The 25,705-nt window shown below is 42.9% G+C and overlaps 1 protein-coding gene across 1 annotated transcript in view; it reads left to right on the top strand.

Moving 5' to 3' along the window:
• LOC120978129 (cytochrome P450 2G1-like) overlaps window positions 1–24,303 on the top strand; it is a 35,654-nt gene extending 11,351 nt beyond the window's left edge. Inside the window, exons 3-9 of the mRNA XM_040406357.1 lie at window positions 12,113–12,262; window positions 13,207–13,367; window positions 14,144–14,320; window positions 19,003–19,144; window positions 21,257–21,444; window positions 22,451–22,592; window positions 24,119–24,303. Of these exons, the coding sequence (XP_040262291.1) occupies window positions 12,113–12,262; window positions 13,207–13,367; window positions 14,144–14,320; window positions 19,003–19,144; window positions 21,257–21,444; window positions 22,451–22,592; window positions 24,119–24,303 (1,145 nt within the window). The remainder of the gene's footprint in view (window positions 1–12,112; window positions 12,263–13,206; window positions 13,368–14,143; window positions 14,321–19,002; window positions 19,145–21,256; window positions 21,445–22,450; window positions 22,593–24,118) is intronic.
• The last annotated feature ends 1,402 nt before the right edge of the window (window positions 24,304–25,705 follow it).

Genomic DNA, 25,705 nt, shown 5'->3' with positions numbered 1-25,705 from the left:
CAGACACACACACAAAGGGACAGACACACACACACAAAGGGACAGACACACACACACACACACAAAGGGACAGACACACACACACAAAGGGACAGACACACACACAAAGGGACAGACACACACACACACACAGACACACACACAGGGACGCCCCCCCCCCCCCCAGGGCTACCAAATACCTGTAAGTTCTGTTCGTTTCTTGGCTGGCTCAGGCTGTGTGTTGTGGCTGCTGGCTGGGGCTCGCTCCGCCTCCTTCCTCTCTCTGCCTGTGCGGCAGCTCAGCTGCGTCACGCTCCAGCAGCCACTGGTCTGCTCTGTTAAAGAGACAGGAGGCCAGGCAGCAGAGCGGAGTGCAGAGCGGCCGCGGGCCGCCCCCTCCTCACTCAGTCTATTTCTATAGTCCGGACCGTGACTTTGTGATGTTACATGGCCGGCGGGCGGCGGCGGCAACAAAATATAGGGGGCCCAAGTAAAATCCAAGTAAAATGCTGCTTGGGCCCCCCAGGAGCAACTGGGCCCGGGGCAGCTGCCCCTTTTGCCCTGCGGTAAAGACGGCCCTGCATCCTGCACACCGTGCTGTGCTTTTGGATCCTCTGCTCTTTAGAAATATGTCAGAGCCAAGTGATCAGTGCCTCAATCAGTTTTTTGGGGGGGCAACTGGTATATCATACCAGTTGAAATTAGTTGATCCAATAGCGTTTGTCCCTCTGTATAGCTGCGGTATCTCAGCAGAACCGCACAAAAATGCTGCACATGCACTATATATAAATTATATTATAGGTATATCACACCCCTGCCTCAATCTGTTTTTTTTAGGGGGCAACTGGTATATCACACCAGTTGCAATTAGTTGTGCCAATAGTGTTTGTCACTCTGTGTAGCTGCGGTATCGCAGCTGAACCTCACGCAACTGCTGCACAATACAAATGCACTATAATGTACTTTCTATGTTATAAAGTATATTATAAGTATATCACACCCCTCAGTATGTCACACCTATCGATAGCACACCTATACCAGTCCTTAAAAGGACTTTTGTATCCCTATTAGCTAGCGTTTGGTGTCCCTAAGGGTACATGCACACGTTCAGGATTCATGTGCGGAGAATCCGCACTGAAATCCGCAGGTGTTCGCAGGCAAATCTGTGCGGTCAATCCGCATTAATTGGTGCGGATTTGCATACGGATTTGCGTGCGGATTTGGTGCGAATTCGGTGCGGATTTTCCGCATGCGGATTTCACTAAGTGAATGAAGAAAATCCGGTAAGGAAAAAAAAAATTAATTGACATGTCGCGGATTTTAAAATCCGCACCGCAGGTCAAAATCCGCGCGGAAAAAATCCGCATCGTGTGCATTGAGAATTTCAAATTCTCATAGAATACAATGGACATGACCTACGGTGCGGATTTTCCACACGCAAATCCGTGCGGAAAATCCGCACGCAATCCTGATCGTGTGCAGGGGGCCTAACAGTCTGTCCCTGCTCCAGCAACCTCTCCCTACAGTGGCACAAGACTGAATGTAAAATGGCGGCCAGATCGGGTTTATTTATAAGGTAGGGGGTTTGTCCATGTGCTGAAACGTCTCAATTGTCTGTCCTGTCCCACCTGATGGATGTGTCATGGGTCAAAGTTCTGCACAATGCAAAAGAATATGGCGCCGGCGGACATCACCATATGTTCGCCTTTTTGGCGAACTGCGAATGAGCAAAGTTTGCCGTGAAACAACCGCCGGGCAAACCGCAAGGCCATCTCTAATTGCCATCACCTGGCCTAGTTTCTGGTGTGACTGGGCAGGAATCACATTTACCCAGTAGGCCGTAAAGGAAAGATATTGTCTTTGACCATAGTTACAGCTCCACACAGCGGTGCTGCTATGAACTTTAGCAGACACCCACAGGCTCAAGAATGGCCCATTTTCTGCTGAACATACGTGTGCAGGGCTGGTACAGCCTTTTTGGATAAGTAATGGCTTGGGACTCTCCACCTTGGCTCAGCACAAGCCATCAGTTCTCTGAAAGGTGCAGAGTCAACCACATGTAAAAAGAGGGACTGTAGTATAAGCAACTTGGCTAGGAGCATGTTCAGCTTCTGCACCGTTGTATTAGTGCAAGCATACTGTTGTGTTTTTACAATCGCCTCCCTGATTAATTGCTTGTGAAATGAGTCTTGAGAAGTAGGTGGAGCAGGAGAAGGGGCATCAGAACCAGTAGATGATGGGAAGGAAACACAGCTACATTCTGCTGGAATGGTGGAGCCTTGACTGCAGGAAAAGGGTTGTGGGCTGATAGATGCTTCAGGCTGTACCACAACATTAGCGCCATGGTTTTCCAAAGCCACTTTATGGTGACGCTGCATGTGTTGATGCTGCACTAAGTTCACAGTAAAATGGTGTAGAACGGGCAGGATGAGGCTTTTTAGAGGGCTGTGACGTTACGGGGGCTGGCTATCTGCTGAATGGCTGGCAGGACAGCATTATGGGTGATCCCTCATTCCCAGGCTTCTTACTTTCACTTTGTAACATGTGCAGCAGCCATTTTAGAAAAAATCTTATAAGTTACCACGAAGCGTGAGGAAATTAGGATTCGTTACAAATCAAATTATTCCTGAAATTCTGATCAAATTCCACTTCGTGCTTAACACTGTTCCCGATCTATGTTTGGAGCGCTGCCTGCTTCATTTGCACTTACAGTTGATCTTTTATCTCCTCAGTGATATTGGGGGGTCTATAGATCACGCAAAGAATTTTTTTTTCTTTATTTTCTTCACTCTGTAATTCCGCCGACAAAGTTTCAACATCTTCACAAACGTCATCCACAATTGTTTCTTTCACAATTTTTTTCATATCACTCCTAGCATACAGACATACACCACCACCTTTGCGGTTAGCCCGATCATTTCAAAAGAGTGTAACACCTTGAAGATTTACAGCCCAATCATGAGAAGAGTCCAAGCATGTCTCAGCAACACCAAATTAATCAATATCTTTCTCCAGTATCAATGCCTCAAGCGCTCCCATTTTTCTTGCTAGACTTTTTGCATTTGTGAACATACGTTTTAAGTTGGCATCAAATTTTTGACTTTCAGGAAATTAATTTTTTGATATTTTATTATCTAAGATGTCTTTTCCCTGTATGTAGCATGTAGCTGTACAGTGGGCCCCCAGAATGAATTTTACTGGTGGACTCCACTGAAATCCTTCACTTGGGCTGCAAAAAGAAAAAGCAGGGGGAAAGCTGTGACCCCTGACTCCACGGTATAGTTTCAAATTCAGAAATCACCTCCACGTCATCCTGCTGCAATTTAAAGGAGGAGCGAGTCATCCAATCCACAATCTCATCCTCTTCCTCAATGGTAATGTTGCGTCTTTCCAAAGTCAGGGAGATCTGCGGCCTCCTCTTACTACAATTAATACTACTACTATTTCTGGCCGGATAGCTGGTGCTGCTATTACCCACATTCTGAGTCTTGGTCTCTCATTTGGAACCATTCCATATTCCTGACATTTTTGGGCATAAATGTACACAGTCACACAAAGTATGGAATGATTTACAGTTCTGTTTTGTGGAACTAAAAGATAGGAAGGCACAATAAAATGTCCTTCCCTTTCCACAAGCACACTTACAATATACTTAGGCTACCTTCATACCAGAGGTAGCTACAATCTGGCAGGCTGTTCCAGCAAGCAAGCGGAGGATAGGCCGGACACAAACTGCCGCATACTTAATGGGATCATTACGTCCGTATTTGGCTGTTAGGCCTGGGCCTTCTGCTATATCTCCCACTGTCTCACCTGTCATATCCCCAGCATCTCCTGCCTGACTGCGTTCTGCTGTCTCTGTCAAATGTTGCAGACGCACACCTGCCAGATGCGCCCTCCAGCCACGATGCCTCAATGCTTCATCTCATGCTGGTGTCCCATAGGGGCGCGTGACCGCCACTTCCTTTCATTTATGCTTCCAGGGACACGTGCGTCCCGCCTCCCAGCACGGCCCCTGGGCGGGGTTATAAGTTTAAATAGCAGCTTCCTCACCTAGGAAGTTGCCTGAGCATTGAGTTACTAACATTAATAGCGAAGGTGTTCTGTTGTGATCTTCTGTGTTTGACCCAGCCTGTTTGACCATTCTGTTTGCCTGCCGCCTGCATCAACTACTGGACCTGTCTGACCCTGAGCCTGTCTCATCCTCTGCATCATGCTACTACCTGATACCACCTTCTGACTTATGGCTTGTCTTTGACCACGTTTCAGCTTCTGCCTCTGCCAATCATCAACATCATTATCATCTGTTGCCTTTACTCCAGTCTTCTCTGCAATACTACCATGTCTACTATTGGACTCAGTTCACACTAACTGCAGTTCTAACCACAGCCAATCAACAAGCAATTAAGCTGTAGGCACTTGGAAGCCATCACAGTCATGCCTAGTATTGGCATCGCTGTGATTGGCCGGCGTGGCGGCGCACCATGTGACCATGCATGCAGAAATGCTGGATCACATGGTGTGCCGCCATTCTGCTCTAACTAGTGTAGGGACAGGATGCTGCTGTAGGCAGGGAAGGTGTTAGTCTTTTATTATTTTTAAAAAGTGTGCTGGTGACCTGTAGGCATTATTGATGGGTGCAATACAGCTCCTTTGCACCAGTGAGACAGAAATACCTTACTCAATTGTGATGTTAAGTCTGAGGGTGACCTGTTGGCATTTTTTTCAGTGCAATCCTACTCCTTTGCACCAATCGCAGGGAAATATAATAGTTAATCAGTCTGTTAATTGGGTCGATGTGACCTACCTATTTTATTAGTTGAAAAAACACTGTACTTGCCACTGTCACATGGATATATAATAGTTATTCAGCCGGTTAATTGGGTGTGACCTACTTATTTTTTTTTGTGCAAAACACATATTTTGCATCCGTGACACGGATATTCAATTGTTCGTCTGTCCGTCAATTTTGTAAAGGACTGTAACAAAATGAGGAGAGCATCAACTAGGGGACGTGGCCGTGGTGTTGGTGGAGATCCTGCTGCAGGTGACAGGACGTTCTGCGACATTTTGTAGGCCTGAATACCGCTCTAAGAAGGGTGAAGCCAGAACAAGTGCCTCCAGTTCCATCACATTGCCTTCCACCGGGTCCACTGCTGAAAACGCAGAGTTGGCACCGGTGGCCTACGGGCATCCGTCTTCCATCTCAACCCCTTGCACATCAGCCACGCAGTCTGAGCCCCAAGTCATGCAGCAGTAACTTATGGTTTTTGATGACTCTGTTGGCGGTGTTTTCGTGGGCCATCCACCTAACCCTGCCCCAGAAGTGACAGAGATTGAGTGCACTGATGCCCAACCACTTATGTTTGAGGATGAGGATGTGGGAGAACCACTGCAGCAGGTCTCTGATGATGATTATGAAACACAGGTGTCAACTGCTGGAGCTTTCTGCAGTGTGCAGACCAGCTAGGAGAGCAGGGGTGAAGAGTGCGTGGAAGATTATGGGGAGGATGATGAGGTCCTAGACCTCAGCTGATATCCAGGTCATGCCAGTGACGTATGCAGTTCGGAGGAAGAGGAGGGGGCACGCAGCGCCCGATGCACAGCAAAAGAGGGAGCAGGGTGCAAAAGCAGAGTGGTCATCCCCCAGCCAGTATGCCTGCTACTGCCCAACGCACCAAGAGACATAGCACACCAAAGCCAGCACAAAGGAGTTCCCTGGTATGGCCGTTCTTCAGGCAGTGTGCTGACGACAGGACACGGGTGGTTTGCATGCTGTGCAATTAGAGCCTGAAGTGAGGCATAAATGTTCTCAACCTGAGCACCAGCTGCATGATCCGGCATTTAACCCCAAAGCACGAGCTGCAGTGGAATAGACACCTCAAGAACCACGAAAGTTCAGAGGCTCCTCCTGTTTCCTCTTCTGCTGCGGTTTCAGCCTCAGCCAAACAGAGGATGTGGCAGCCACACCGTCACCTAGCATCTCCCATGGAAGTGTTCAGCTGTCCATCCCCCAAAAACTGGAGAGAAATAGGAAGTACCCCCCTACCCACCAGAGAGCCCTGGCCCTGAATGCCAGCATTTCAAAATTGCTGGCCTTTGAAATGCTTTAATTCCATCTAATAGAGACTGACAGTTTTAACACGGTATGTGTTTTCCAGTTGCCACTACTTTTCAAAGTGTGGCGGAAAAAATCAGTGGCGGAAAAACAAGTGGCGGAAAAAATCTGGTGTGCGCTACGTAAGGGCATCAGTGGCAAGGTCCACATAACCACCGACACATTGACCAGTAAGTACGGGCAGGGACGTTATAACTCTCTAACTGCCAACTGGGTAAATGTAGTGGTGGCTGGGCCTGAGGCGGACAGCGGTTTGACGCATGTCCTACCGCCACTGAGGATTGCTGGACATTTCTCAGTGCGCCCTGTTGCCTCCTCCTCCTACTCTGCTTCCTCCTCCAATTCCTTCACTACCGCCTCCTCAGCAAGTCAGCGCAACTTCAGCACAGCCAGGGGGAAATGAAAGCAGGCTGTTTTGAAACTCATATGCTTGGTAGAAAGACCCCACCCCATGCAGGAGCTGTGGGTGGGCATGGAAAAACAGACTGATTAGTGGTTGGTATAGCTGAGCCTCAAGCCCGGCCTGGTGTTGTGCGACAACAGGCGAAGTCTTGTAGCAGCTCTGGGGCTAGCCGGTTTGACACACATCCCTTGCCTGGCACATGTGCTGAACTTGGTGGTGCAGAGGATCCTGAAGAATTATCCTAATATGTCAGAGCTTCTGCAGAAAGTGATTGCCGCCTGTGCGCGCTTTTGGCGTTCTCACCCTGCTGCTGCTCACCTGTCTATGCTGCAGCATAACTTCGGCCTTCCCGCTCACCGCCTAATATGCACTGCCCACTCCACCTTGCACATGCTGGAGAGACGGTGCGAGCAGCAGCAGGCGATAGTGGAGTTTCAGCTGCAGCATGCACGAGTGAGTGGCTCTGCGGAACAGCATCATTTCACCACCAACGAGTGGGCCTCCATGCGGGACTTGTGTGCCATGTAGTGCTCCTTTGAATACTCCACCAACATGGCCAGCGGTGATGATGCCGTCATTAGCCTTGCTATCCCGATTCTAAATTTCCTTGAAAAAACACTTCAGGAGCTGATGGATAAGGATGTGGCACAGGAGGAAGAGGAGGAGGAACATGGATCATTCCAACGGTTTTCAGGCCAGTCATCCACAGGTGGCTCAGAGAGTGGGTTCCTACACCAATAGCAGCCAGGTATCCAACTGTCCAGCCAGGGCACAGTTTTGGAGGATGAGGAGGATGATGAGGAGAAGGATCTCTATTCACAGCAGGATGGCACCCAAATCAGCTTATGGGCAGCACTGCAGTGTGACTGGGGAGGATACAGAGGACACAGATGATACACCTCCCACCGAGGACAACCTGCCACTGCCTCTGGGTATCTTGGCACACATGAGCGACTACGTCCTGTAGTTCCTGCGCACCGACCGCTGAGTTCCCCACATTGTAACTGGTACTGATTACTGGATGGTCACATGCTGCAATTGGCCAATCACAGCCATGCCAATAGTAGGCATGGCTGTGATGGCCTTTTGGGGCAAGTAGTATGACGCTTGTTGATTGGCTGCTGTGCAGCCTTTCAAAAAGCGCCATAAAAATCGCCGAACACCGAACCCGAACTTTTACGTAAATGTTGGGTTCGGGTCCGGGTGCCGAAAACCCTAAAGTTCGGTACGAACCCGAACTTTACAGTACGGGTTCGCTCAACTCTAGTGATCTCCCTGGCTGATCAGTGCTCACTGTTGTCTCAACAACCTGGGAGTATGCTGGTTCAGATTCACTTAAGTTTGTTCCATGCATGAACTCTGTGTGTCTCGATCTAGTGAATGCCTCTAGAAACCTCGTCTCTGCTCTACAGTTGCACCGTGTGTGGCCTTGGATCGGACCTTGGATACTTCACCGTCTCATCCTTAGGTATCTGGTTTCACGGACTCTTCTGTAAAAACTTTAGCCTGGTCTGGCTTTTCTCTGACGTTTTCCCACAGAGGTTATTATTTGGACTACGTTATTTCTGTATGATTTCTGGCTTGGACTTTACTGCTGTATTTTCAATAAATCCACGTTTGTTCAAATCTTTGCCTGGTTTCTTGGGGTTCTGCAGCATTACACATAGTTAGCGTTTACAAAGCAAAGTAAAAAGTCTGTTTAAGTCTGTTAAAAATAATTAACCGCCAATAAAACCCCTGATGTAGGGTATTGCACTCAATTATTTTTTTTAAAATCTATATGACAGCGGTATTTGTGGCCTAAATGTGACATTCACTTATGCACGTCTTATCCCAGATGTGCAGTATATCAGAGGGTTTTTTCACCCCAGTAGCCAAAAAGCTGTATTTCTGGCCAAAATGTGACAGTCACTTATGCTTGTCTAATCCTAGATGTTCAGTATATTAGAGGGTTTTTTCACCCCAGTAACCAAAAGGCCGTATTTCTGGCCGTATTTCTGGCCTAAATGTGACACTCATGCACGTCTTATCCCAGATGTGCAGTATATCAGAGGGTTTTTTCACCCCAGTAGCCAAAAAGCCGTATCTCTGGCCAAAATGTGACAGTCACTTATGCTTGTCTAATCCTAGATGTGCAGTATATTAGAGGGTTTTTTCACCCCAGTAATCGAAAAGCCTTATTTCTGGCCTAAATGTGACAGTCACTTATGCTTGTCTAATCCTAGATGTGCAGTATATAAGAGGGTTTTTTCACCCCAGTAACCAAAAGGCCGTATTTCTGGCCTAAATGTGACAGTCACTTATGCTTGTCTAATCCTAGATGTGCAGTATATCAGAGGGTTTTTTCACCCCAGTAGCCAAAAAGCCGTATTTCTGGCCAAAATGTGATAGTCACTCATGCTTGTATAATCCCAGATGTGCAGTATATTAGAGGGTTTTTTCACCCCAGTAACCAAAAATATGTATTTCTGCCCAAAATATGATACTCACTTATGCACGTCTTATCCCAGATGTGCAGTATATTAGAGGGTTTTTACACCCCGGTAACCAAAATGCCGTATTTCTGGCCTAAATGTGACAGTTACTTATGCTTGTCTAATCCCAGATGTGCAGTATTTTAGAGGGTTTTTTCACCCCAGTAGCCAAAAAGCCGTATTTCTGGCCTAAATGTGACACTCACTTATGTACGTCTTATCCCAGATGTGCAGTATATTAGAGGGTTTTTGCACCCCAGTAACCAAAAAGCCTTATTTCTGGCCTAAATGTGACAGTCACTTATGCATGTGTAATCCCAGATGTGCAATATATTAGAGGCTTTTTTCACCACAGTATGCCAAAGCCGTATTTCTGGCCTAAATGTGACAATCACTTATGCACGTGTATTCCCAGATGTGCACTATATTTAACAGATGTATTTTTTTAACCCCAGTAAGCAAAAAGCTGTATTTCTGGACTTGCAGACATGCAGATAGCCTGTGCTGGTGCACTATCGTTGCATAAAATGGCTGCCGATTGTGTATTGATATTGACTAACTGAATTTAAAAAAGTTTGTTTTCAGTAGTAGTTGGCTCAGGGCAGGCTTTAAAAAATTGTGCACTGCACCCACAAAACACATTTGCTGTAGACCGCTGAGTACAAAAAACAGTCCTTATTAGGATTTCTCCCTGATCTCTCCCTCACAGCAGCTGCAGCCTCTCCCTACACTAATCCTAGCAGAGTGACGGGCGGCGCTACGAGACTCCAGCTTAAATTGAGGCTGGGTCACATGCTGCAGTTGGCCAATCACAGCCATGCCAATAGTAGGCATGGCTGTGATGGCCTTTTGGGGCAAGTAGTATGACGCTTGTTGATTGGCTGCTGTGCAGCCTTTCAAAAAGCGCCATAAAAATCGCCGAACACCGAACCCGAACTTTTACGTAAATGTTGGGTTCGGGTCCGGGTGCCGAAAACCCTAAAGTTCGGTACGAACCCGAACTTTACAGTACGGGTTCGCTCAACTCTAGTGATCTCCCTGGCTGATCAGTGCTCACTGTTGTCTCTACAACCTGGGAGTATGCTGGTTCAGATTCATTTAAGTTTGTTCCATGCATGAACTCTGTGTGTCTTGATCTAGTGAATGCCTCTGGAAACCTTGTCTCTGCTCTACAGTTGCACCGTGTGTGGCCTTGGATCGGACCTTGGATACTTCACCGTCTCATCCTTAGGTATCTGGTTTCATGGACTCTTCTGTAAAAACTTTAGCCTGGTCTGGCTTTTCTCTGACGTTTTCCCACAGAGGTTATTATTTGGACTACGTTATTTCTGTATGATTTCTGGCTTGGACTTTACTGCTGTATTTTCAATAAATCCACGTTTGTTCAAATCTTTGCCTGGTTGCTTGGGGTTCTGCAGCATTACACATTCCTTGTAATTTATTATTACTCATTCCAATAACAGGGCATCTTAAGAGTCCTGTATTGTTATTTATTGTCACTACCTCCACGAGTCGGGAGTGGGTAATTGCCGCACGCCCCCTCCTTTACTTGGATGCTTCTGCTTCAATAACTTGTCCCACATTTCCGCCTGATCACATTTCAGCCATTGACCTCCCTTGGATGTGGTATCCCTTTCTCATGCTCCCTCTCCGGCATGGAACCCTGATTCCCCGTTACCCATGATCACCATGGTAGGCGCATAAAAGAACATCGAAGGTTGATAGGGAAGATATCCAATTGTATCGGGGACGTCACGGGGATGTGCGAAATGGTGGAGCAGTATGTGTGCACACGCCTACGCGTACTAACTGATGGGTCTGCCCCCTTCAACCACTGGGTCTCCAAATTGGGCACATGACCTGAGCTTGCCCTTTACACCTTGGAAGTGCTGGCCTGCCCTGTAGCCAGTGTATTGTCTGAAACTTTGTTTAGCATGGCAGGAGGGGGTTATCACAGACAAGCACAGCCACCTATCCACAGCCAATATGGACAAGCTCACGTTCATAAAAATGAACCAGGCAGGGTTCCCACAGGACTTATACATACCTTGTGCAGAATAGACATGTATACCGGCCTCACCCAGCCATTGTTGTACTCCAGCACACTTTGTTCTTTGTTTTATTTTTTATATTTCCCAATGTTTTTGGGTCTCCCCAAATTTAAGCAGAAAAATAAATAAATAAAATAAAAAACAAAACCAAAAACCACTGTTGGCTACCTCCTCCTCCACCGCCGCTTCCACCTACACCACCACATCCACCGCCTCCTCAACCTCCTACTCTATATGGACCTCCTCCTCCTAGATCAAGATTATTACTTTTTATTTTTACATATTTTGTTATTTTAAGTCATTTCCCTATCCACATTTGTTTGCAGAGCACTTTCCATGCTCTTAACCACATTTCGCTGCCTTTTGCAGCCCTCTAGCCCTTTCCATGACTTTTTTTAGAGCCATTTTAGTGCTCCAAAGTTTGGGTCCCCCTTGACTTCAATGGGGTTCGGGTCAAGTTCGGGTCCCGAACTCGAACTTTTTTGCAAAGTTCGGCCGAACCCGGCGAACCCGAACATCCACGTGTCCGCTCAACTCTACTCATTACCTGTGGTTGGGTTGGAATGATCTCTCTCAACACCAGCCAATATCGGGCTACAGTCTTACAGATAAACCCATGTGCTTTACTGTATGTAGTGATAAAGTTATGTTGTCACTTCTTCTCCACATCTGTGTTCCCAAGTTTAAGTAATACACAATCTGATTGGTTGCACGGCTGACACGTTCATAAACCTTAGCAATAAAATTTGAACTGACCCTTTTGGAAAAAATCTTTCATAGAATTCTGTCTGATTCTTTTAAATTTCCCCAAATATACGGTCAGGAAGGGGAGGTCCCATAACAGCCGTTATGCCTGTAGTTCTACCCCTGATTATTGTTATGGCAAACTTAGGCTCTGTTCACATCTGCATCCAAGGATCTGTTGCAGATTCTATCATTCTATCACCTTATTTTGAGGTCAAAGCAAACAATTCCCATTAACGATACCTGCTCTGGCCACTATAATGGGTGCCACTATGCACAGCAGTATAGTATATTTTTGAAAGAAGACATCCATGGTTTTATCTAATCCTAGTTGAACTTACAGGGATCATTTCAAGTAATGGAGAAAGATGGAAAATCCTTCGTCGATTTTCTCTGACAACTTTGAGAAATTTTGGAATGGGAAAGCGAAGCATTGAAGAAAGAATTCAAGAAGAAGCCAGATGTCTCTCTGAGAAATTTATGAAGGAAAAAGGTGTGTGGATTTCCAAAATGTTTTGTCTCATACTCTCCAGCCGGCCATACATATTAGTTAGCTGTTGGCCCTCAGCTATGTTTAAAGGAACAAAGGATTGGGCATGCTCAAATCCAACATACTTGATCTTTCTTTCCCGCAAGGTCTGCAGTTGAGACACTGTTGAGCTGCCACAAGGGCACTAGATTAATTGGCTAAGCTACTAATATCAATGGGTTTAGCCAACATTAAACTCATATTTGTGGGGTACCTTCTCTCCTTACAAAGAGCACCTTAAAGGGGTTCTCCGGAAATTAAGTAAATAAAAATATTTAAATATTACTTTATGATAAATAATCCCTGACCAATAGGGCAGAGAAGAGGACGAGGCAGCTATTTTCCTCAGTGTTGTAAAGTAACTTGTCCTCATGTGAGATCAAGACAGGTTTTGTGTGAACTAATGAGACAGAGGCCATTTTGTTTCCCCTGGTGATTGCTCCCCAGACAAAATCAGCCATTATAAATAATGAAAGGTATTTGGGAATATATTTATTATAAAGTAATATTTAAGCATTTTCATTTTCTTAATTGCCGAAGAACCCCTTTAATCTGTGTGAGGACACTTATAGGCCATACACGCTCCTTTGGAATTCTGGGAGGAGGGATGCAAATGAGCTCTTGGCAAGCTCTGCCTCTTATGCCACCAGATGTAAGGCATCTATCCTACAAGTCAACATTGACCTATAGGATAGCTGCTTTACATCTGGTGGCACCAAAGGTAGAGCTTGCTAATAACTAATTTGCATCCCTTTGTCTTATATTTGTGGTCTGCTGTAATGAGGTTGCCATACAGCATACTGTACCATATGTGTTCTAATCTATACTATGGTTCATATTTTCCAAGTGTTTGAATTATATTGTATAGTTAAAGTGATGACTGACCACCTCCTTTTATTGACTAACAGATATTCCAGTTGACCCAACATATATTCTACGACTTGCTGTTTCCAATGTTATTTGCTCCATTGTGTTTGGTGAAAGATTTGACTATGAAGACCAAAAATTCTTGACTCTCTTGTCATACGTTAATGATACTTTCGCTTTGTTCAACAATCGTTCAGGGCAGGTAAGTGTTACAAAATGACTAATACATAGGTCTAATATAGTAACATAAATTTACAAGAATTATAGAGTTTCACCACTTCCAGCATCGTCTGCCCACATGGTTGAAGGTAAACTGTCTTGTAAGCATAGGAGCTGTAGACACAAAACAGATTTTTAATGAAGAAAAATAGATCTTTTAAGCAAGACTATGTAGAAACTGTCTTTTTTTTTTTTTTTCAGATGCACTGACTATGTGCAAACGATTTTTGTAAAGGTGTACATATGCTTTAGCCCCTTCAGGAATGAGACATTTTCTGTTTTTTCATTTTTTTCTTTCCGGCCTTCCCAGAACCAGCTTTCTTTAGAGCTCCATTCATGCAGGCATATGAGGGCTTGTTTTCTACGGGACAAATTGTACTTTCTGTTCCATACAATGTAGTAAAAAGCTGGAAATAAATTCTAAATGGGGTGGACATTTCCTAACACAGTATCCAGCTTCCCCAATCGCCACTAGGGGGAGCTGTTACAGGCCCAAGGGCGTGTGCTCCCAAATTTGTTAGCTCTCAGATGCCATGGTCACATTTGACCATGGCATCAGAGGGGTTAAATTTCTGCAATTTGCTATTATTGCCGATGGTAGAAATTAAACCCAGGTGTCTGTTGTTTAAAACACTTGGTGCCCATGAAGCTGGCGAGTGGATGCCATATTTAAATCTCTGACTTCCATCATAAATTTACGGTGGGTATTTGGGAAAGGGTTAAACTAAGACACTAACACTAAAACTTTTTTTTGATTAGCTTTTGAGCATGTTACCAACCGTAATGCCCTACATTCCTGGTCCTCACCAGAAGATCTTCAAAATTATAGACAATCTGAAACTATTTCTTAAGGATATAGTCAAAACCCACCAAGTCACCCTGGATGAGAACTGCCCTCGCGACTTCATAGATTGCTTCCTCATGAAGATGGAAGAGGTGAGTTCTTAGATCATGAAAACAAAAAACACATATTTAAGGTAAATAAATTAGCCTTCTATCCAAAAACAAAATAAACTTGTGCCTCTGCCACCACAAGTTAAAAGGTAGCTATCCTATTAAGGGTGTATTAGACAACCAATCACGTAGACGATTGATGGGAGGGAAGTATTCCTTCGTGGCAATCGCCTGCTCGCTTGCTGAGGAGACCTGTGCTATTACATGCAGCAATGTCCTTAGCAACATAGGGAGGAATGATCACTATGCCATCACTCGTTCCCATGCTGCACAATGGATTGCCGGTGGCAGATCGCTATTAGATAGCACGATCTGCTGCCGGCAAATCCTGATCTTTCAGCATTTTGAAAGATCTGGATTGCCTGAAGAATGAATGTTTGCTCGCTCATCATGCAATCGGCGGCAGTATTAGACTGCAAGTTGATCGCTAACAAGCATACATACAAACACTCGTTAGTGATTATTAGTCAGAAAATCTGCCCGTCTAATATACCCTTTAGTCAATGTCTAACCTTTTCAACAGGGCTAAGACATAATGTAGGATTATAGCTAAGCCACTACCTCATCTGCAGACTGCTGTTTTAGGGTTATTGCCCCTCATCAGTGCAGAGCAGAGAGAATTGGCTTAATTGGGTGAGAAGCCAAGGAGACATAAGGACTGGAGTCTAATTTGCATACTCTTTCCCAGAGGAGCGTTACATGGCCTATAAAACCTGTATTGTATTAGAGTGAAAGATTTTCTGCCAGATAATCGCTAACGAGCATTTGTAGTTATGCTCGTTTGCAATCATCTGGGAGTGTAAAACTGCCATGATTACCCGATGACCGAGCAAACACTCATTCATCAGGCATTTCAAATTACATATAAACCTATAGTGTTGTTAAACAAACAACAAAATAATGCCCAAAATATTCCAAAAATATATTTTATTTAATTGTAATAAACATATCATGATTTATAAAATATTCAAAATAGCAAAAAAGTGTGAAGAATCAGCAGGAAACCTGATGCCGCAATCCACTGGCCAGTGTCACTGCTACCCACCAGAAGATGGAAAACATGTCAAGTATGCCAGTAATATATATCAGGGTGATTCACAGCATAGTAGCCCAGATAGTGTAACTATTCTGAAATGTGATACATATGGTCATCACCCTGGTACATAACCACTAGAAGAAGCTCAATTCAACTCAAAATGTAGTTAAAGAAAAATAATAAAACAACCGCTAGAATCTAGCAATAGAAGGGAGAATAAAGCCCTCACACAAATGAAAAACACACACAGAACCTTATAATAAAGGATATAGAGGAGCTCATCTGTGGACTTCAGATAGAAAGTTGAGACATACCATGAGACATGATGGAGGGTAAAGGCAGCAGGCACGGGACAGGCTAGGAACCTTGACGCGTGTTTTGCCTCAGCTTTGTCAGGAGGTGAGTGAAAGTGTAGCCATATCCCCCTATTTATATCTCCCATATAGCTCTAACACATATGATCTCAATAAACAATCACAGCAGCTGATACTTACTATCGAGCGCTCCATGCCTGATGATGCACGCCGAGTTCACGATGACGCCGCCGCACTCATCAGGAGGAGGGGTGGAACGCACGTTGTGCGTTCCAGCCCGCCTCCCAAGGAGACATAGCGGCGTCCCCATGTGACCCGGCGCGCAGCGCATCACAGCAGAGCGCTGCATCAGCTGATCAAGTAAACAGGATATCTAAGGTATTTCTGATGTATTAACCCCATAATGGGAAACCCTGTATAAAGAATCTATATGGGAGATATCGGTTGTTCAGAGGGCGCAAATGTGAGACTGAATAAATCTAGACATCGATATTATCAAGGGGATAAGTGCATATTACCATGATTATTGCATGACATACCCATTCACAATATATCCATGCCATCATTTTACCAGAAATATGGTGCTTCATTGATTCAGTCATAATACAAAAATTACAATAGACATATGAAGTACATGATCGTGAAAGTATAAAAAGCATAAGAAATACACAGTATAAACTGTACAATATACACCATGTATATCATGATTATACCCAACTGTCTATCTAAGCCCCAGTACATAGAGATAAAAAGCACATAGCAAACAAAATAATTAATAAAGACCTGATGCATACAGTTGATAGACATAAAATTAAAGAGTTCATGATACAACAATTTATAATAATCGTGTGAATACCATAATTAGACTACATAATTCAATCCTAATAAAAAGCAAGACAATAATAATAAAAACAAGATGGTCCTACGGCCAACCCACATCATGGGTCGAAATCTCAGACCATCCCATATAAAGTGCTATGTGCATAATAACAATAAAAAATAATAATACAAGAGTGATTATACTTAATCACTATGTGAAAGAAATATCACTGATGTGATTAGAGCTACAAAGCAGATTATAAGCAGATGCATAAAGCAAAAAATAACGTAGTGTGTTGTGTATACCCACATAATGGTTGCGATTGCTGACATCACAAACAACATTGACGACATTAATATAAATAGTGTAAGTGATATGCTATGTTGTAGCCAATAATTGTATAGACCAATACTGGCATCACAGAGCCTAATAATATACATATACCCAAAAATACATAAAAGTGATCAAAATGCATCAGACACAGATTATACTGTACATATAAAAGTCCATCATAATATTTCCATAATGGTCCGTCTTGATGTTTACAGTGCATATGGATCATCTCTCTCCTCGCACCTCCCCAATGATCAGGTTATATGGCCACACAAGAAACTGTATACATAGAAAGGAAATCAAATCACTAAAAAGTCAACATAAAAACTAAACTAAAGAAAGGATTTAAAACTCAAAGCCTCATTCAATCCATGAGGAGTTACAGTATTGAGCAGAACCATCCATTTTGTTTCTTTTTGGCGGAAACAACGTTTTATGTCTCCCCCCTAATCCCTAATCGTACACGGTCTATCCCTTTAAAAGAGATACCTCTCGGGTTACAGTTGTGGGCTTCCCTAAAATGCTTTGCCACTGGTTTCAGTTTTTTGAGTTTGTCACATTCAGTGATCTCAGCAGCTGCCTTGATATCACGAACATGCTCCAAAACTCTCGTCTTGAGTGCTCTTGTGGTCATCCCAATATAGATCAGACCACAAGGACACTCTGCATGATAAATCACTGCCTCTGTTTTGCAGGAGATATGGTGTACAATTTTGTATTCCTTCTCCCTGCTTGTATTAGTGAATTTATCTGTCCTCACCATATATTGTCATGTGGTACAATCACCACATGGAAAAAATCCCCACTGTGGACCCTTATCACCAAAGAGACCACCTTTTTTTCGGAGCCACATAATGGCTCCTATTTCAAATTACATGTTTGAAAATTATCGTTTGCAGTGCATAGTGTCTAATTACAATCTGCTGCCAGCAAACAATCATTAAGTATAGGAAAGAGCGATGATATAACGATCGTTCCTCCATACACTGAAAAGAAGATTGCTGTATATAATAGCAGCAGTCTACTCCGCTAGCGAGCAGGCGAATGTCGGGAAGGAATGTTTTCTTTCTAACAATCACTGGCAGAATAGGGCTGTCTAATACAGCCTTAAGACTCGTTACTGCTACTAGATGGTAGGAACCCTTTGCCATGCTGAGTGACCGTGACGTGGTGCATGAAGGGCTCCGATATTTTCCTGACCGGAACATATTGGCGAAAGTCTCAGCTTTTTAATACCTGCATTTATGACTTCCCAGTATAGTCAGTAGCTTATTTGTTTGGTGCATTTTCTCTTGGTGTCTCATATGATGCTTTGCTACATTCCCTGTAGCTTGTCCTTGTGGTGCATGTGGACCACGCCGACGTCCTCCATTGTATGCATATTTTGCTGGGGATAGTCGATAATTGCGGTCCACATGCGGCTGGGCTGCTCCCCCAATCTAGACACGCCACCGTGTCAGGGGCTGAGCAGCTCCTCCAAAATTGCCACTATTTTTTTGGTGTTTCTGTTTTGTTTGATTTGTAGTGTGTGTGCCTTTACCTGGCATTCTAACACTCTTTTGCACCTGTTATACCTCCTTCACAGGGTCTGATATGGGTGTGGCTCACAGTATGGTCTTGTTCACATTGCACCAGTATCCTTGCTGGGCAGTTGTGTGGAAGCTTTGCTGTGAGCTGGATTCCATCACCCTCAGACCCTGTTCACACCATAGTCAGAGTAGTGGTAGGAACCCTTTGCCATGCTGAGTGACCGTGACGTGGTGCATGAAGGGCTCCGATATTTTCCTGACCGGAACATATTGGCGAAAGTCTCAGCTTTTTAATACCTGCATTTATGACTTCCCAGTATAGTCAGTAGCTTATTTGTTTGGTGCATTTTCTCTTGGTGTCTCATATGCTACTAGATGCTGTCAACAAGAGTAAATAGTACCCCTGGACTTTTGAGGTACCATTATATAATATATATAACTCAATAATAGGGTTCCCATAGCAACAAAAATTCAGCTATTGTTGACTATAAGGTGTTGAAAGCATTAATTCTTTCTACTGGTTGCCATGGGCTACATTGCATTTTTTACTTACTTCTATTCCATCTACAAAAGTGTGTGAGGCTTTGATAATATTATATAATTAAAATAATGATTAATTCAAATTTTTCTAGGAAAAAAATAATCCAGATACAGAATTTTGTAACAAGAATCTAGAAGGGGCAATATTTGACTTATTCTTTGCTGGAACAGAGACTACAAGTTTGACTTTGAGATACAGTTTTCTTGCACTCTTGAAATATCCAGAAATACAAGGTAAAAGTCACATTATTTTTCCACACACAGGGGTGTAGAGTTAAGAGTTGCACTTAGACCTGAGGAGGCCCTAATGACACAAATTTTATTAATAGCACAGATTTTGTATTTGATCCAAAACTTTTGAATTATATCACTGCCAAATATCTGCTATACTAAGCAATGTCATTGATTCCCTTATGCTAAAAACACAGAAAATATGTCCCAAGTGATGGAAAGTCTAGTCGCGGCTGTGCCCCAGTGCGCCACGATATGGTGCCTCTGCTTGTAAGGAGGGAAATATCTCTGCATATGCCATGTGATGGAACACATCAATATTGTTTTCACACAAATATTCATACAAATACAGTCATGTGAAAAAATTAGGACACCCTTTGAAAGCATGTGGTTTTTTGTAACATTTTTAATAAATGGTTATTTCATCTCCGTTTCAACAATACAGAGAGATTAAAGTAATCCAACTAAACAAAGAAAACTGAAGAAAAGTCTTTTCAAGATCTTCTGTAAATGTCATTCTACAAAAATGCCTATTCTAACTGAGGAAAAAGATAGGACACCCTCACATGTATTCCCTCTTAAATTGGCTCAGATCTCACACAGGTATATCACACCAGGTGCACATAATTAGTAGATCGTTACTCTGCATGTTGAATGAGGCTTGCCCTATTTAAACCTCAGACATTTAGTTTGGTGTGCTCCTGACTGTTGAAGTGAGAGTGAGCACCATGGTGAGAGCAAAAGAGCTGTCAGAGGACTTCAGAAAAAAGATTGTAGCAGCCTATGAGTCTGGGAAGGGATTTAAAAAGATCTCAAAAGATTTTGAAATCAGCCATTCCACTGTCCGGAAGATAGTCTACAAGTGGAGGGCTTTCAAAACAACTGCCAACATGCCCAGGACTGGTCGCCCCAGCAAGTTCACCCCAAGAGCAGACCGCAAGATGCTAAAAGAGGTATCCAAAAACCCTAAAGTGTCATCTCGAGAACTACAGCAGGCTCTGGCTACTGTTGATGTAGAAGTACATGCCTCTACAATCAGAAAGAGACTGTACAAGTTTAACTTGCATGGGAGGTGTGCAAGGAGGAAACCTTTGCTTTCCAAGAGAAACATCGAGGCCAGACTGTCATTTGCCAGCGATAAAGTTGACAAAGACCAGGACTTCTGGAATAATGTTCTTTGGACAGATGAGTCCAAAATTGAATTATTTGGACACAACAGCAGAGGACATGTTTGGCGTAAACCAAACACAGCATTCCAAGAAAAGAACCTCATACCAACTGTGAAGCATGGAGGTGGAAGTGTCATGGTTTGGGGCTGCTTTGCTGCAGCAGGACCTGGTCAGCTCACCATCATAGAATCCACGATGAATTCTACTGTGTATCAGAAGGTGCTTGAAGAACATGTGAGACCATCAGTTAGAAAATTAAAGCTGAAGCGGAACTGGACCATGCAACATGACAATGACCCAAAACATACTAGTAAATCAACCAAAGATTGGCTGAAAAAGAAGAAATGGAGAGTCCTGGAATGGCCAAGTCAAAGTCCAGATTTGAATCCCATTGAGATGCTGTGGGGTGACTTGAAAAGGGCTGTACGTGCAAGAAACCCCTCAAACATCTCACAGCTGAAAAAGTTCTGCATTGAGGAGTGGGGTAAAATTTCCTCAGACCGATGTCGAAGACTGGTAGATGGCTACAAGAACCGTCTCACTGCAGTTATTTCAGCCAAAGGAGCTAACACTCGCTATTAGGGGCAAGGGTGTCCTATCTTTTTCCTCAGTTAGAATAGGCATTTTTGTAGAATGACATTTACAGAAGATCTTGAAAAGACTTTTCTTCAGTTTTCTTTGTTTAGTTGGATTACTTTAATCTCTCTGTATTGTTGAAACGGAGATGAAATAACCATTTATTAAAAATGTTACAAAAAACCACATGCTTTCAAAGGGTGTCCTAATTTTTTCACATGACTGTATATAGAAAAACCTTTGTTTCTGTCTGGTATATGAAACATATGGAAGTACATTATGAAGATTTCCATGGTTGCTGTTAAAGCTGTTAAAACTGCACTACCTATAATTATAACATGACACTATACTTGCTTTTGGTCATCTTTAGAGAAGATCCACAAAGAAATTGACAATGTAATTGGCAAAGATCGCTGTCCATCAATAGAAGATAAGAGTAAGATGCCGTATACAGAAGCTGTAATCCATGAGGTCCAGAGATTTGCTGATATTGTCCCTTTTGGAGTACCCCATGCTGTAAGCAAGAACACAACCTTCAGAGGATATGACATTCCAAAGGTACAGGACACTGGTCTTCTCAACCTCTTAGCGCTTCTTCCTATCTATTAAGCTTACAAATTAAAACCAAAATTAACCTTTTTGTTTCAAACCTTATACTATTCTCATTAATAACGTCGCTGTATGCATCATGACAAATTAGCAGACAATGCCTCTAGGGAATAATTTATCCTGAAACTGGTGTGCTGATCTTCTAAATGCCTTGGTTCATGTATTCAATTATTAACAATTCTGGTAGAGAAACTATGGTCCTCTTCCAGAGCCAGCAAATGCAGAAGCTGCTACTAGTCCTTCACCACTCCAGTTGGTAGGAGCCTAAGGGTACTCCCTAGGTTCTTCCCCAGAACCTGCCCCAAGGACAAGTGGACTTGGCTGCTAAAGACCCAGGTTACATCTGCAGAGTAAAATGGCAGAAAACTGATGCAAGCTTATTAGAAGCAGACCCACAGAATGACCAGCATGCAAAGAGTAGTAAACAAACAGGGTCAGAACCAAGAGAGATAGTGTCAAAACAGTGGACAAGGGGTTATCCAGAAACTAGCCACAGTCAGAATACTAGGAGAATCAATAGAAGCCAGTTCAGCAGACGAGGGGTAAATCCAGAAAGCTGGGCCACAATCAGGATACCAAGAGAATCAGTAGACGCAGAATCAGCAGATAAGAGGTAAATCATAAAAAAACGAGCCACATACAGATTAGCAGGAGTTCAAATGCAATAGTAATAAGTAGTACAATGCCCTGGATCCAGGATACTAAATCACAGGTAAAGACAGCAGTGACCAAAAGGCTTAAATCACTCAAATAGCTCTAGTATTGGACACTAAGCCATAAACCTGATTGGCTTGATGCTCAGTCTCACTGGTAGAATGACCACCTGGGGCTTGACTGGACTGCATAGCAACCTTTCTAAAATAGCTGGATCATGGCTAGGTCATTTCCTTACACAGACCTGACCTTTAACATTTTTGGTTTTTCTAGATGTTTATATTTCACAAATATCTTACAGGGAACCATGGTGTTTCCAGTCCTGACCTCTGTTTTGAAAGACCCAAAACAATTCAAGAACCCGGAGGAGTTTGATCCTGGACGCTTTGTTAATGAGAATGGTGGCTTTAAGAAAAGTGATGCATTTATGCCATTTTCTATAGGTAAGAGATTATTAATTAAATATTAGTTCAACTTGAGCACAATGGAAGTCAATGGGAGTACCCCAGGCACCCCCTGCTCTGAAGAGTAGGTGTTGGGACTCTAGTTCGGCTTAGAAGTCCCTGCTCTGACTCCATTTATAGCTATGTCCATATATGGAGTCAGTGCTTGGGGACACGTGCATTTAAATCTAATTTAGCCTGTATTTCAGAAAAGTTTCTGCCGGGATTCAAACTCACAACTTTTTGTATTAGAGGCAAGGCACTTAACCACTCAGCTATAATAGCAACATAGCCAGTTACTAAAAAATATATATATATATGAGACTTCTACTGTACTGTACCTCTACTACGACCTATACAGTAGAAGTCTCATATATATATATATTTTTAAGTGACTGGATATGCAGCTATATAGTGTAGTGGTTAAAGTTCTGGGCTGTGATGCAGAAGCTGTGAGTTTAAATCCCATCACAAACTTTTTCAGAAATAGAGGTTAAATTAGATTTATATATTTTATATTTTCTTTAGTAATTGTAAAAAATGTATGGCACAAATAAATGTGTGTGTGTATGTATATATATATATATATATATATATATATATATATAGTATTTTGAGGACTTCCTATTTTGATATGGTTGTGTTTAAGAAGACCAAGAACATGATTTGATAGAATTTGTGAATCTATGACTTCATAGGATTTAATAGGTCTTTATATGCATCATATTTAGATAGAGGCTACAGTGGAGCCTTGGCTAGAAACAGGGAAAATGCAACATTTGTTCAACATCTAAGAACAGATCAGAGATATTGTCCATGTCAGAAAGGTTGTTTTCATTGGCATCTATACAGACCTTTGGAGAGCAACACACAATACTAATAGAGCAGAGCTAACTTTATTCTTAAACTATCTCTGCTGTGCACTTTAAAAATGTATTGAGTTAAGATAACCCATCAGCTTGGCCAGCAGTCCTATGGAAAACTACTTGTAAGACGTTAAGACATTTTGGCAAATCATGCTAAGTGACAAATTCAACACTGCTGGATGGACAACTTTGACCTTCTTATATCTGATCACGTAGTATACACACACACACACAGAGTAAATATATCTCTTACCAACTTTGACCGTTGGTCTTATAACAGTAATGGTTGTTATGTGAGTTGGATTAGGACTTAATGAAGAAGATAAGCATGATGAACCAGTCCTCTTATTACATTCAAATTGTAGGATGAGTTAAAGAGATTTAAAATATTTCTGGATCATCTATGATCTGTGAAGAAACCAGCAGTAAGTGGTCAATTCCACTGCAGTGCCCCCACAGAAAAAAAAAATCAAGAATCACATAGTGCCCAATAACTGTCTTCTTTACTCTAGTTAACCGTTGAGGGTACTGAAGAAAGTACACCCCTCTTCTCAGAATTAACTCCAGTAATAGAGCAATTAAAAGTGGGTTTTCTTAAGCAGCCTACCTTTTTACATTTATCTTGTCTTCTTATTGTGTATGATTACTCTGTCTTCTCAGGAAAACGCATGTGTATAGGAGAGGGCCTGGCTCGCATGGAGCTCTTCCTCTTTCTTACCACCATTCTGCAAAAGTTTACCTTGGAGCCTACAACAGACAGAAAGAAATTGAGCATAAGACCAGAGCCCAACACCAACGCTTCAAGACCTTATCCATACCAGATGAAGGTTGTCCCTCGTTTATGAGTTCGGGACAAACTTCATTTATAAAGGAATCCTGGAAGTACTAGAACTAATAAACTAAGAAGGAAGATTTAATGTATGAAAGACAGCAAGTTTAAAAAAAAAAAAAAACATGCAAAGATTAGTTTTCACAAAAAAATCATATACTATATTTTTGACCTTAAAGATGCATTTTTTTCCCCCAAGAGTAGGGCAAAAATATCAATGAGTCTTGTAGAATAAATACTAATGACTGCTTCCATTATGGAGGTTCTCACTAGTACAGCGCTCCTTGCACTGGCTGTACTCACCATTCCCTTTTCTTCTGTCAGAGCCGCAAGCTGTGCTGTGACCTGTGCAGAGCGTGAGGACATAGACGTGCTCTGTGACCTCATTCGACGTTGGGTCACAGCACAGCAGAAAGAGCGCTGGATCTCCCGAGTGGCGGTCTCGTCTGGAGCAGGAGAAGTGAGTTGATTATTATTTTTTTTCTCTAATCTGATTAACACTGGGGTCTGATATAAGGTCTGATTATTATTGGGGTTCTGATTGGGGATCTGAACTGAAGTCTGATTAACATTGGGGGTCTGATCTGTGGTCTGATTAACATTGAGGGTCTGATCTGTGGTCTGATTAACATTGGGGGTCTGATCTGAAGTCTGATGAACATTTTTTTTTTCCTTCTTGAAAACCTAGATGTGTCTTATGGGCAGGTGTGTGTTGCATGACACTTGGTTTAGTTTATATTATATAATATCATCTTCTGTAATTATTCTATTTTAATAAAAAAAACATTGGACTGCACAGTGTCTCTTGTCTTGTGCACAATATGTGATTTATTCATTTTTTTTATTTAGCTTTTTAGCGTTACTTTTGGAGCTAAATTATCTGTTTTGCTTGTTGAATGGTTGCATGTGCTTCATTTTTATTATGTTTCTATATCAACGGGAATCTGTTGGTGAAGTAGAGAATCTGGCAATGCCAGATCTTGCGAGATTGTATAGGCTGCTCCGTGTCAGAACAGCCTGCTGGATCTCCGTGATAGAGATGTGAACTCAGCCTTATTATGGTGGAGCAGTTAAATAATGTATTGAAAATAATAACAAATTAGGCAGTGTCCAAGCTGCCAGAGACATGTTTAAATAACCTGACAGTGTGACATCACTAGCACACACTGAACTGCAACATAGCACACTGGAGCAGGGGAAGAGCCTGCCATGGAAGTGGAATGATGCAGTGCTCTGTGCTGGATCCACGATAGGTTAGCAGGGTAGGTTAGGTTAAGGGTTCCAGGAGTACGGAACACGCCATTCATTGGGCCCCCCCAACAAACACAAGGCCCTCCTCCACCACATAATGAGGGACATTTAGTAAAATGCATACGCTGCTTTAGAGTAAACCATGAGACATTTTAAGTGTAGGATGC

The sequence above is a fragment of the Bufo bufo genome, chromosome 8 (genome assembly GCF_905171765.1).
Source record: "Bufo bufo chromosome 8, aBufBuf1.1, whole genome shotgun sequence".
NCBI classification, from domain to species: Eukaryota; Metazoa; Chordata; class Amphibia; order Anura; family Bufonidae; genus Bufo; species Bufo bufo.
The sequence above is the reverse complement of the archived record's forward strand: the minus strand, read 5'-3'. Positions and strand labels throughout refer to the sequence as shown.